We start from the raw sequence: 13,481 nt of genomic DNA, 5'->3' as shown, positions 1-13,481 counted from the left end.
CACCAAACCAACAAGAACTACAACACAACACAACTACAACTTCAACAATTCTAACCAACAACTTCAATCAAACATAATCAAATCTTTTCTCGAAATTAAACGAGCTTGGCATGTGGGGGGAAAGAACCAACCCAACACTATGAACTCACATACCTAAAAGGGATCACCCCCGACGATGTCCACGATGATCTTCGACGAAAACTTGCTTCTTCTTCTCCTCTCTCTCATCTTCTTTTCTTTTTCACTCTCAAACCCTTACTTTCACTCTTTAAAAATAAGGAAAACTGATCAAAATCAGTCTAAGACACTAATATATATCCAAAAGAAAAGGCTAGGGAAAAGACCAAAATACCCTTACAAATTTCCGGACAGATTTCCTGCCAACTGCCCAACTTTTAAAGGGCATAAATCGCTCATACGAACTCGGAAACGAGCAAACTTTATAGCGTTGGAAAGATCATTCCACGAACTTTGCAAATATAACTGGAGAAACACCTAGATCATCCTGAGCTAGGAGTTATAACTGTTCAAAGTTGGCCAAAAACTCATTATTTTCCATAGTTAGCCAAATTTTCCAGAATTTGAAATTTTTCACATTTTCCAAAAATGGCTATTTCAAATTTCAAGCTTTTTCAAAGTTATTTCAAATTGTCGGATGTTACACTGATGGTATCCATGAGCTTGTTTCCTTGGTATAGATTATTTGGGGAGGCCATAGGAAATTTCTTATTATGTTAATGATAAACTTTATACAGGTCTGTATCATTCCCTTCCGAGGAGATGNGAGGACGGCGTCTTGAGGTCGGAGGGTTGGGAGGCCTCGGGGAACGACGCCTCGAGGTCGAAGAGGGGGCTCGGGCAATGGCGTCTTGAGGCCGAGAGGGGTGTGGGGCTGAGGGGCATGTTGCCTTGATGCCAGGGGGGCTCGAGTCATGGCGCCTCGAAGCTGGGGGGTGGGAGTGGGGGTGGGGTGTTGTTGTTCGGTTCTATTTGGTTAATCCATCATTTCATCTACAATGTAGATCATTTTTAATATAACTTTATTTGTCGTCTGATTTATCGCCTATATATTTTGCATTTATTGGCTTCTGCGTAACACCCTGATTGTTTCAAACCCATCAAATATTGTATTCTAAATTGGTGAACATTTGATTAATTTGTGTATGAAAGATATGTAAAACCTTATTCATATCGAGTGTTTACGCCCATGCGATTTGTAGCCACTACGATGGCCTCTTAACAATAATAGCTTGGGAAAAAATATAGTAAATCCCATTTCACAACACATATTTTTTATAAAAAGACATCACGACACGAAATGGATGCGACAAGCAACACAAGTACATGCTTGCACCACAAGTCACCTGTTAACGGAACAACACCCCATAACAACGCAAATCATCGAAATAAATCAAGAGATATCAACTTTAAATTAAAGCCTCCCCATCTTGAGTTCCTTTCAATTAATTTCACTATGGGTTCTCTCATACAGGGTATTATGGTCTATGTTGCGCGGACTTTTCATATTTGCAAGCGAACTCATCTCGACGTGACACTGGTGTGGGTGCGGGTGCGGGGTGCATGTCAGATTCGGTCAATCCGATCCGGACACTTTGACCGAAGCCAAGAAAAGATTTGGGGAAGAAAAAATCAGTTTCCGACGACGTAAAGAGGACAAAGCTTGAAAAAATACAGAGAATAGAAGAAAGAAGAGAAAATCAGTTTCCGGATTCGGCTCCGGCGACGCGACATAAAGAAGACAAAGTTGAAAATGTAAAGAGAAGAGAAGAAAGAAGAGTTTTTTCTTCAAAAAGTAAAGGAAATAGAGAGTCTTTTTTTAATCTTTCTTGAAAATATATATACACAATACATATACCCTTGAAAAAAGGAAAGATCAAAAAGTCTTCAAGTAAAGTAGTGTCAGAAAAAGAAACATCCCATCAGCCATCAACTATAAAGTTTTTTTAGTTGGAAATATTATATATATATATATATCTTATTTAATTTTTTGACAATCAATTTCAAAATTTTAAAATAATGATGGAGATATCTAAAAATATTTAACTTCATATTTCTTATTTAATTGTTTAGCATTCAGTTTTTGAATTTTAAAATTTTAATTGTCAAAATAAAATTTTAATTTTAAGAAAATAAAAGCAAATAAGATATTTATTTAACGTAAACTAAACAATAGTTGGTGTGTTTTTTTAAAAGAAATAATTTTAATTTAAAAGTTTTTCAATTTGTTTAGAAGTAGGAATGTAATGGGAAATATTAAAACTCCCTATTTAGTTGGATAATTATTTTTTTTTCAAAATAACGATCAAAATGTCCTACTTAGGTGGATGTTTTTTATATTATTATTATAATTGTTGTTGTTGTTGTTATTATTATTATTATTATTATTTTTATTAAATTTTAATTGTCAGAATAAAAATAATTTTAAGAAAATAAAACAAAGAAGAAATTTTCACGTAAACTAAACAGATTGTTTAGTTAGTATGTTTATTTAGAGAAATAATTTAAATAATTTTTTTTCAATTTGTTTATAAGTAGGACTAAAAATGAGAAGTTTTAATTTTTAAAACTCCCTATTTAGTTGGATAATTACTTTATTTTATTTTTTTAAAAAAAGGAATATTAAAACGCCCTATTTAGGTGATGTGTTTTTATATTATTATTATTATTATTATTATTATTATTATTATTATTATTATTATTGCTATTGTTATTGTTAGTATTATTATTATTGTTTTAATTTTTTAATTTTCTAAAAAAAAATATTTATTTTAAAATGTAAATAAGAAAAAATCTGATAGAAAACATAAAATATTAAATATTATTTAAATGATCAATTTTGAAAGAAATTTACAGGGTTTTATAATTTAAGGACTTATTAGATGTTAATTTTAAATAATAAAGTTTAACTAATTTAAAATATTTTTCAACAAAAAAGGGAATCAAACACACACAAACGTTAATCACCATGTTTAAGTTATTATTTAATCGTAGAGTATTAAATAAAAAGGTTAGTAAAAAATATTTTTTATAATTAATTATTTTAATTAATAACAATTATTATTTTTTGTGGTGCTGACACGTAAGCGTTATCACCTCTCTTATTATTATTATCATTATTATATATATATATATATATATATATATATATATATATATATAAAGAGAAAATGAAATGAAGAAATATTACAATTTACATGTATAAAGAAATGGGAAAAGAGACGTTAGAAAAGGAGAGAAGGGAACAATATTTTGAAAGATAAATATTTTGTCCATATAAATAGGACGAGTTGGATTGAAAAAGTGGGATCTAACAATATTATAGAGATTTTTATTTGATAGGTGCTTTATGTGTAAATATTTACTTGCATGAATTAATTACTGATTAATATTACTATTATTATGTAAATATTTTTAAATACATGCTAATAATTTACATTAAATTTGAATCGAATTCTAATTTGGATTAATTTTTTTATTTAATTTTGGATTAATATTTATATTGATTGATTTCTTGTTTTGGTTTCGGATTCTAGAAAAAAGAAGGGAGAAACCGAAAAAAACCAAATTATATATATATATATATATATATATAATTGCAAATATAATTTTGATTATGTTTCTAATTATTGACATAACCAAATAATTGAACCGAAAAAATTCAAATTGAAAAGAGAAAAATCAAAACCAAACCAAATCAAGTTTCACGCACAATATCATATCCAAATCAAGGATCATGTCTCTCTAGATCACTTAATTCTTCCTATCAATACAAGCGCTTTAAGGATCCCGTCTTACTAGATCTTTTGATTCTTTCTATCATTACAAGCTTCAAACTATCAAAATACTAGAAATATATATAGATATATATAGTTTCACGCACAATATCATATCCAGNGATGGATGTTGGGACAACCCCCACAAACATCCAAATGAACTAACTAGAAAGCAATAAAAAAGAGTCATCTGGAATGCAAAAAGGCTCACCAACCGACTCTGAATTGCTCACTAGATCAATGATGCGCCGGATGCCAATCCTAGTTACCTGTGTCTGCATCATAATAAGATGTAGGCCAACTGGCATCAGTACATTGAATGTACGAGTATGCGAGTTGGAATGCTAACAAACATAGGCTTGAAAGGGAATCTGAAAGAAACACTTACATTGGCTCTTCTCAACTCATGAATACTTACTGAACTCATTTCAATATAAAGCAGTTTAAAACAAGTGCAATATAAAGAAAAGTTGTTTAAAAACATGATATCAACTCTGTGTATATACAAGGATACCACAACTCTGAAATGTATGTAAAAATACAATAAACTGATGTATATAGAAATACAATAACTTTTGTGGGAGTTTCTCTAACCGACAACCATCACATAAGAGCTATAGTAATGATACATCGATCTACCTCACACTGCCAGCACATCCTATACCCGGCCAAAGGTATAGAACCTGAACTGCCTAATGGATCCACTAGTTTATTGCGAAAAGGATTCATCTAAAAAGTATGACCCTTTTCTACCTATGGTGGCTACATGGTTCTATGGTGACGTGAGTTATCTAAACTCATGCTCATCCCCAATTCGGTGCTCAATATTACTCTCAAAATATACTGGCTTTTGTGTTTTAAAAACATACATCTTCTGTGATTTGAGATTAGTGCTCAAAAACTTAGCTCAAAGGCTATCATGGAAATCAAAGTTTCCCCGCTTGCATCATTTAGAAAGCGATTACTTTTTTTGAAAACTAGCCCGAAGGCTCTTTGGAAATCTCAGTTTTCGATCTTATTTTATTGTAAAAACATTTAAAATCTGTTTGGGAATACTTAGTCCCCATATACTTTTGAAGAAATAAACTTAAATCTATACTCTTTACTCTTTACTCAACTTGAACTTTAAGTCTTAAAACAAGGTTAAAAGCAGTTGCTAAATACTTCTTGAAAAGACTCTGAAAACTTCCTAGACTTGGCTCTTGATTTCCTTGGATTAGAATTTATGGATTCAAGGTTATGATTCATGTTTATGGATGATTTCTAGGTGTTTAGAAGTCATTTAGAGTAGTTAGAATCAATGGAAAGTGTTAGGACACATTAGAATAACTTAATTAGGCTAAATGACGGAAAACTGGTGAAAAACACCGATCCGGGCGCGTCCCTAGCACACCGCGCTAGGCCCCAACTTACTGGGGCTTGTTTTGGGCGCACTACAGGCGCACCGCCCCAGCCTCCTGGCGCTATGGGGGTGCGACGCGCCTGGCCCTCACCAGGTGCGTCTGATTAGTTTTTCAACTCGTTTTTTGATCCTAAATCATTTTAAATCGATTACTTTTCTCAATACTCTTTTAGATTCAGATACCCACTACATGTACACTAGAATTTAACTTGAAACAACTCTTACCAATTGCTAAAACATCTCAAGAAAACCCATCAATCGCATGTAAGTTCAAGAATGAAAACAATCCAAGAACACAACTCAAGAATCATCAAATTCTAACTCTTTTAGAACGAAAATCGCTGAATTAAATATGCTTGGTGCATGGGTGAACTTCCCTGTGGTGGGGGTTCACCCCTTGCTCATGGGCTTACAATGGTATGTGAATTGGATCAGTTTCAAGTGTTGCGGATGATATCAGACTTTTTCTTCAATTTTATTTAGCCTGGTGAATGTGTGATTGTAATTTCTTTCATTTATACAGACATAACACACACATGTTTATTTCCATTATTTAGAAGAATTGGACCCATTCCGGTGATCTTGGCTGACTAGACAAACAGTACACTTGAAGTAAAATTTGAAAACTTAAGAAAGTGTGTACTCTAGGTCTCTTCCCCTACTAACTCTCATTTGTTTTATGCATGAAACCTAGTGACAAACCTAGCTTAACCTAAAGATGTTTTATAGCAATCTTTTTGGTACATCCTTCTGTCGTAACAAGAACACTCGGGACCTCCTCACTGGAGATAAGCCACACAGCCCCAATCCCAGGATATGAAAAGCCACCCAGCCTCACTCTATCCTGATGTACTTTTCTTCTTTTATACTTTCTCAACCCTTGAGTAGGACCTTGGAAGCCAGAAACCAATGCTAGTTTGCTGCAATTCATACAAGCATCTCAATTGATGCCAACCTTTCAAAAAACTTCCAATTTTGCTTAATTGATGAATTAATATTATTTCTCACTTGCTTTTCTTATTTTATCTTGCCCTGTGTGTCAACCAATGGTCTGATATAACTCTTCTACAAATTATTTTGGCAAGAGAGTATTTAAAGGATGTCACAATCAGTAGAGATAAACTAAGAAGATAATAATGGCCAAGTATTTAATATTGAAATCATATTTGGGGGGACTCGAGGCACCCAGGGGGTGGGTGGATGGGGGCATTGGGGAATGGNCAAGTACTTTCAAAGGTACTTTAAAGATTCTAATGAAATGAAACAAGTCTCATTGGAGTATGGATCCTTTTGTAGCGGAAGTGGCTATTTTAGTAAGCCTCACGTGATTGAGGCTATGATGTATGAAGATTTTCTTTCTTGGTGGGCAAATCATGGGGTCTCGGCACCACTTTTGCAACAATTAGCTTACAAGTTGCTTACTCAACCGGCTTCTTCCTCTTGTTGTGAAAGAAATTGGAGTACATATTTTTTGATTCACAATATAAAGAGAAATAAGTTAGCAACTTCAAGAGCCGAAGATTTAGTGTTTGTACATTATAATCTCCGGTTGTTGTCTCGCAAGAAAGAGAAATATATAAATGGGCCAAGCAAATATTGGGATGTTGGAATGTCTATATTTTCTTTATTATTTTCTTCAATTATTTAGTTTAAATGATGTTTTTTTCTTTTTATATAAAATCTTCTAATATATTTATTCTTTTTAATTTATTTTAGGTGGAGATCGATTTGATATTGATGAGACAACTAATGATCTAACCGAGTTTTCAATAGATGAACCTCAAATTGAAGGTGTGATATTTGAGGAAGAGTTTGAAGATTTGGAAGAAGTTGAAGAAGATGTGGAAGAGATAGCTAGCTTAATTAAATAACTTGATAATTGACAATATTTTGTTGTTATGTTAATTTTAAGTTATGGATTAAGTTGAGACAATCTCTTGATTTTTGTTAAATAGTATGTTTTACACTTTTACTTGGTGTATTGAATATTGATTAGTAATTATGAATATCTAAATTGTGGATAATTATCTTGTGTATATCTTAAATTTTAATAATTGCAGTATTTTCACTTTCACTTTGTTTCAAGAGACGAGTTACTATCCATGTTCTAAGGTTAGTTCTTCTTTTCAATTTTTATTGATTCTTTTAGTTATATTTATTCTATTGTAATTTGTAAATGCTTTTAATGTTTAGTTGCTATTTTGTTGTGTCTTTGTAGGAAGAATGGAAGAGTAATCTCATCTTGAAGAATGGAAGATTGAATTCTACAAAATACATGTAAGTTTATCACAACATATCTCTCAAATTTAGAATATCTTCATAACTATATTTTTATAATATTGAAAAAATTTAGCCGTATTCCCGCACCCGTATCCATACTCGGATTCGCACCCACGAATCTTAAAATTTGAATTTTGCCAAATTCGACTCTTGGATTCGCATCCGTCTCGGATACCCGCACCCGAGTCCGGGCAACTTAGATTATGGTTGTAACTATCCATAGCGATTTGATGGGTTGTTATTCTTAATTATTATGCTTATATAGCTATTTAGTCATCAAAGTGGCCAAATCAGAATGTTCAAAAATAGAATTAATGTGCATTGATTTAAAATTGCTTATCCAAAATAACTCTATTGTCATTAATAACCTAAAATGATCATTCATCTGAGTTTGTTGTCAGATAGGAGCATACATACCATCTAAGATTTGCAAATCAACAGCATGTAACAATTATGCATAAAGGAGAACAAAAATTTGCAAAACAGAATATACTTCACTAGACAACTGGATTACCTCAACATGAAATGGTATGAGAACCATTTGAGCAAGAGCTAAAGTCAACCACGACGCAGCAGAATGTCCATTGAAGTTGATGTAGTTACAACACAGAGAGACGAGCTCCCACAAAACTTATACATGATTAATTGAGCAAGAGCAACTCCTAAACATTTGACAAGTAAAGTGTACATGCTAGGTGTATAAGGGATAACAGATCAATGCTCATGTATGAATCAAATTGAGATTTCCACATATACACATTTTTTAGAGCCTACCAGACAGATATATATAGTCATGAGAATTTAGTATACTTTCTTTCCATGTAACTTTATGTACTATTTGCACGAGCTCCGTCTCCCTCACATTTTTTAGTATTACAATTCCTTGTTTGGTCCTACATTCAATATTCATAAAGTCTTATGATATTGTTCTAACCGGTCTGTAATGTTGTTTCCACTCTACTAGCATATTTGATTTATCATCACGGGATTATAAACAAATCTCAAGGTCAATCTGAAACCTTTTCCCTTTTTCGTTTGAGGGGTACACACTACAATAAATACATACATTAACAACGAGTGCTTATAAAGTCTTTACTGATATTAATTAATTGTCATTAGATTCAATGTCGCTATAGACTTTAGGAATAGGGACACATGAGCTTGGATTCATTGTTGAAGTCCAGTGAGTGATAACTGCAAATGTGTAGTTATACTAATTTTGAGATGTTTTTCATGTGCATTTTTTAGTAACAAAACTATTTATTTCCAGAATAAAATTACTCTTGTTGTTCACTTTTATTTTAGTCATAGTGGACTTTGTACATTCTTAAGAATAATAAACGAAGTGTATATTTTATCATGATATTATTCCTATTAATTAGTTGGTGTATAGTTATTAATTAATTTACTTGAAAAATACTTTGAAATGTGTAGTTAATGTTGCCTAACAAAATACATGACTGAGTTAACGATAGAGTGGAAGTTTGACAACAAATCTTAGAGTCTAAGGATTTTAAGTCGAGAAAGAGTAAGACAAAGAAATTTGAATGCAAGTTTAGTAATGCAATTCACGAGGCATGACATGAAAACAAGGTTTGATACACAGGTCATCCTTAAAGGGAGTTTCAAAAATCTTGGGTCAATATAAGAAAATATGGAGATTGACGAGGATGTTATACATTAAAAAGAGATGAATGAAATAGAGTATCATTTAATTTTGAAGCAGATAAAAAAATAATCCTTTCTCTTTTGACTATATTAATAAGAAAATTTTATTTTTATATTAAAGGCATATGAAACCTCTTGACTAATTAATCCAATCACCAAATTATCCAACAAATTACAATCTCTTTTACCCACCATTATGTCTTCATTCTCTCCATATTTGACTTTCTCCTAGCTCTTAGCATAAAGGGTTTGAAGGGTGATTTAGTCATTTAAAAGATTTATCCCATGACAAATTATAATGGGATTATTATACTATTCAAAGAGAGGTCGGATAACTTATTCCAATACTAATTGTTAATTTTGAAATAAGTTATTTTGGACTTGCCAATCAAACAACAAATTATGTGTCACTATAATTTAATCTCAAGATTATTTGGTGTAATCCTTCACACCAAACGATCCCTTTGGGATAAATTATCTCACACTTTGTAACCGAATAAAGAATTAAGGGGTACTTTAAATTTATCCCGAAATTATTTTTTCTTATCCATCACACCAGACGATCCCTTAAACTATTGAAAGTGAATAATGTCATATTTCATTGTAGACTTTTCACATATCATAATACACTCTTACTACTCTAATTAGTTACAAGGAACCAATCAAACACTAAAAAATCTCATTTATTACAAAATGACAAAAGTATCAACTTCAAAAGTAGAACTTCCAAAAACTGAACTATCACTATTTCACAAATTTCATATAGGCTATTTCTTTTTCTTATTTGAAAAATTGTTCCTTTTTTTTAAATCTAAATTATCACCATCTTCTTAATTAGGTGTGTTTGGATACATAAATGAAGAAAGTTCATATAAAAAATAAAAAAAAAACTAATAATTAAAGTGTGAAATCTATGAAAAAAAATTTAGATGAGTTTTTGACCATTATTTCTAAAAATTTGGTAGGTGATGGAGATATTAATAAGAGGACAAAAATAAACTAATCATATCTTTTTCAAAACTTATTTTTTCCAATACTATTGCAAACACCTGTATCTAATTTTCTATTAAAAAACACAATGGAGACTTGTCATATTCCAATTTCACATTGCCCACTCACATTTATATCACTAAAAATTTGTTGGAAATTTTAAAAAATGGAAAGAAGTCCAAAAGTAAAAGTAAAAGTAAAAGTAAAAGTAAGCTTCTTTGAATTTTCTTAATATTTAGAATGCATTGAATCTGACTATTTTAAATTTGCATCACTTAGAACTTATAATTAGAGGGGGGTGTGCTTCTTATGACCGTTTATCAATTTGTATAGCTTGAATTCAAAAGACTTAAACCTCTGATTAAGAATCTCATTCTTCATAATACATTTGTTTATGGCATGTAATGCATTGGACCCAACTAATTCAAGTTCGTATCACATAGAACCTATTTGAGGAAAATATTCTTTCTATCAATAGTTACTCAATTTACAAAGTTCAAAGTCGAAAAAAATAAGACACATACTTTAGAATCAAAAGAACTTATTCATCACACTATAATCATAATTGATAATGCGTTGGATCAGACTAATTCAAATTCAATGCCGCCAAGAAAAGCTTCTCTATTTTCAAAGGTCGAACTCCGACTACACAATCAACCTCTAATTAAGAGTTGAGAGATCATTAATGAATATCTTAATCAATATTTTACTACTCTAATTATTGCATTGATAATGTTTGATAAATTATCACATGTGACGTGGTCATCTTGTTAACCTTTAATATTGATTTATTTTTTGTCGTACACGTGTCGATAATCTGACGGTATTGCTTGGTTCTTTAATGCTTAAAATGAAAACGACATAAAGCATTGAGTTTATTTGTAGCCAATGAGATTCATCCACGTGGTGATACGTGTGACACGTGTTAGATTTTATATGGTCCCACTAATAAATAGAAATCCTCTTTGGCCGACACTACTTAAAGTGATTCTTTTGCAATTAAGTCCCTACAGTTTAGTGTGTCTTATAGATTTGGTCCTTCTTCTTGTCATATAATACATAACATAGATAGATGAAATCTTAACTTAGTTTGATTTAAGTTGGCCTCGTAAATACTTAAATTTTGAGAATGTACATTCGAAAAAGTGTGATAAGGAGAGCAAGCAAGTTAAGATGTCTAAACATGCATTTTGAAAGTTAGGATGTTTGGTTACTACGCTAAGATCATATTAAGATGTTTATCTATCTATGTACCATATCATTCCGGATATATGTTTGAATTCCTTATATAATTTTCTGACTCAAGCAATTCAGGAAATACTTTAAATATCAAAAGATAAGGGAGTAACTTGAAACTTCATGCTAAAAAAAAAGGAGGAAAAATAAATTGTCTAGTCGTGTATCAAAATAATAGTCAATATATATATTATTGTATCATATACATAAAATATGTATATTTTAATTTTAAAATAGTGTATATCTTTTGTATATTATAGAATGTAATTATGGTAAACCCCAAAAAAATCATCATAATCAGCACTAATTAATAACATTTTTTTCTAGTTTTATACTTCTTACTTTATTTAGCTTTATCTGTGAATTATGGGAATTGGGAACCATAGTATTTATTTCTTGAACTTTCCTCATATATTACTCAATTACTACTATACTCCAACGTGCATGTGTGGTTCATATCACTTTGACCATATTTTCTTTGATTAAACTATAGTCCAAAAAAATAATAATCAAGATGATGTTGCTCTTTTCTCCCTTTTATTTTTCACCCTTCCATTTTCCTTTTCTCCTTCATCCACTTGTATGATCATTCTACCAAATATACACCAAAAACCTAACAAAATCCCTATAGAAATTAAGAAATCAACAAAAACCTTGTCATGTCTAATGATCAAAGAGCTCTAGTCCTATCAAGCAACAACAATAATAGAGACAACAATCATGAAGATCATCAGGATCAAGATCAAGATCAGAATCATCGAGATGATCATATCAGAGATATCCACACTATGTCACCACCACAACCACCAGTACCACCAATCATGATGAATATTAATCGTGCAGGACGAAGAAGGGAAGCTTGGGAAACAAGTAGTCATAGATCATCATCTTTGTCCTCAGAGTTAGGAGGAGTTCCAAGTGAGAATTTCACAACCATGAGTAGAGAGTTCAATGCTTTGGTACTTGCTGGATCTTCTACCAACAACAACGACAACAACAATAATAATGGTACAAGTCATGAAGTTGAAGGTACAATCAATAATAATTTAGGAAGGATTTTCGAAGAGGAGACTATAGTCGAAGAAAATAATTCTTTAGCTATTGTAGCAGATAATACGAATAATAATAATAATAATTACAACAATAATAATGCTTATTTAAACCCTAGTACTCCTTCTCCTAACAATAATTTGAGTGAAATTAGTCAACAAGGAGAAGTGATTGTACATAGAGTGAAGAAAGAGGAAGTTGAATCAAAGATTAGTGCATGGCAAACTGCAAAAATTGCAAAGATTAATAATAGGTTTAAGTGTGAAGATGCTGTGATTAATGGATGGGAAAATGAAGAAGTTCAAAAGGCTACTTCATGGATGAAGAAAGTTGAGGTATGTATTCCCATCTGTTCATATTATCTGTCTTTTAAGATTTTCATACACGTTAATGGAATCTATCATTTGATGTTTCATTTGTGATTATTCAGGATTGTAATTTTCTTGAAGTAATTGCTTCTAATATTGATAATTTTAATTATGTACTAGCTAACTGAATTTTTAAAACAAATATAAGGCTAAAGTAAAATCTACTGAGGTCAGTCGAACTCATGTACATCTAACTACTTAACAGTATTTTGTCTGAATTTTCATTGGTTATCCCTTAAACGTCTCACTTACTTAACATTCCACAAATTAAAGCATTAAGAGTATATTTGAAAGAACAACAACAAACGGATTCCTACATTTCCAAAATGTCAAATATTTTGAAATATTTGCATTTATGCTTGTACAAATTTGAACTTTTATCTATTGTTTACCATCCCCAATCTTTTTTTAAATTATTATTATTATTGAATATATTGAAATGATGAGTCATTTGACTTTAACCTACCATATATTAGGGGACAAACATAGTGGAATAAGTTCACTTTAAAAAAGTGAAAATTTTCTTGGTTTAGTGAGTTAGTTATACAACTATAATTGATTTATTTGCTCAAGTAATCACTCAAAGTGGGAAAAATAGTGAATCAAATCCTTCAATGAGTCATGAATGCACAACTCCAAATTGCTTTTGCTTTTCTTTATTTTTTTCCCTCTTCTGCCCCCTCCCCCCCCCCC

At 31.3% G+C, this 13,481-nt stretch overlaps 1 protein-coding gene across 1 annotated transcript in view; it reads left to right on the top strand.

Moving 5' to 3' along the window:
- Positions 1 to 11,739: 11,739 nt before the first annotated feature.
- Positions 11,740 to 13,481, top strand: part of LOC125856607 (remorin 4.2-like) — a 2,439-nt gene continuing 697 nt past the window's right edge. Inside the window, exon 1 of the mRNA XM_049536195.1 lies at positions 11,740 to 12,755. Coding sequence (XP_049392152.1) covers positions 12,030 to 12,755 — 726 coding nt within the window. The 5' untranslated portion in view covers positions 11,740 to 12,029. The remainder of the gene's footprint in view (positions 12,756 to 13,481) is intronic.

Source organism: Solanum stenotomum, chromosome 2 (assembly GCF_019186545.1).
Source record: "Solanum stenotomum isolate F172 chromosome 2, ASM1918654v1, whole genome shotgun sequence".
Taxonomy (NCBI): Eukaryota; Viridiplantae; Streptophyta; class Magnoliopsida; order Solanales; family Solanaceae; genus Solanum; species Solanum stenotomum.
This window is presented reverse-complemented; position numbering and strand designations above follow the sequence as displayed.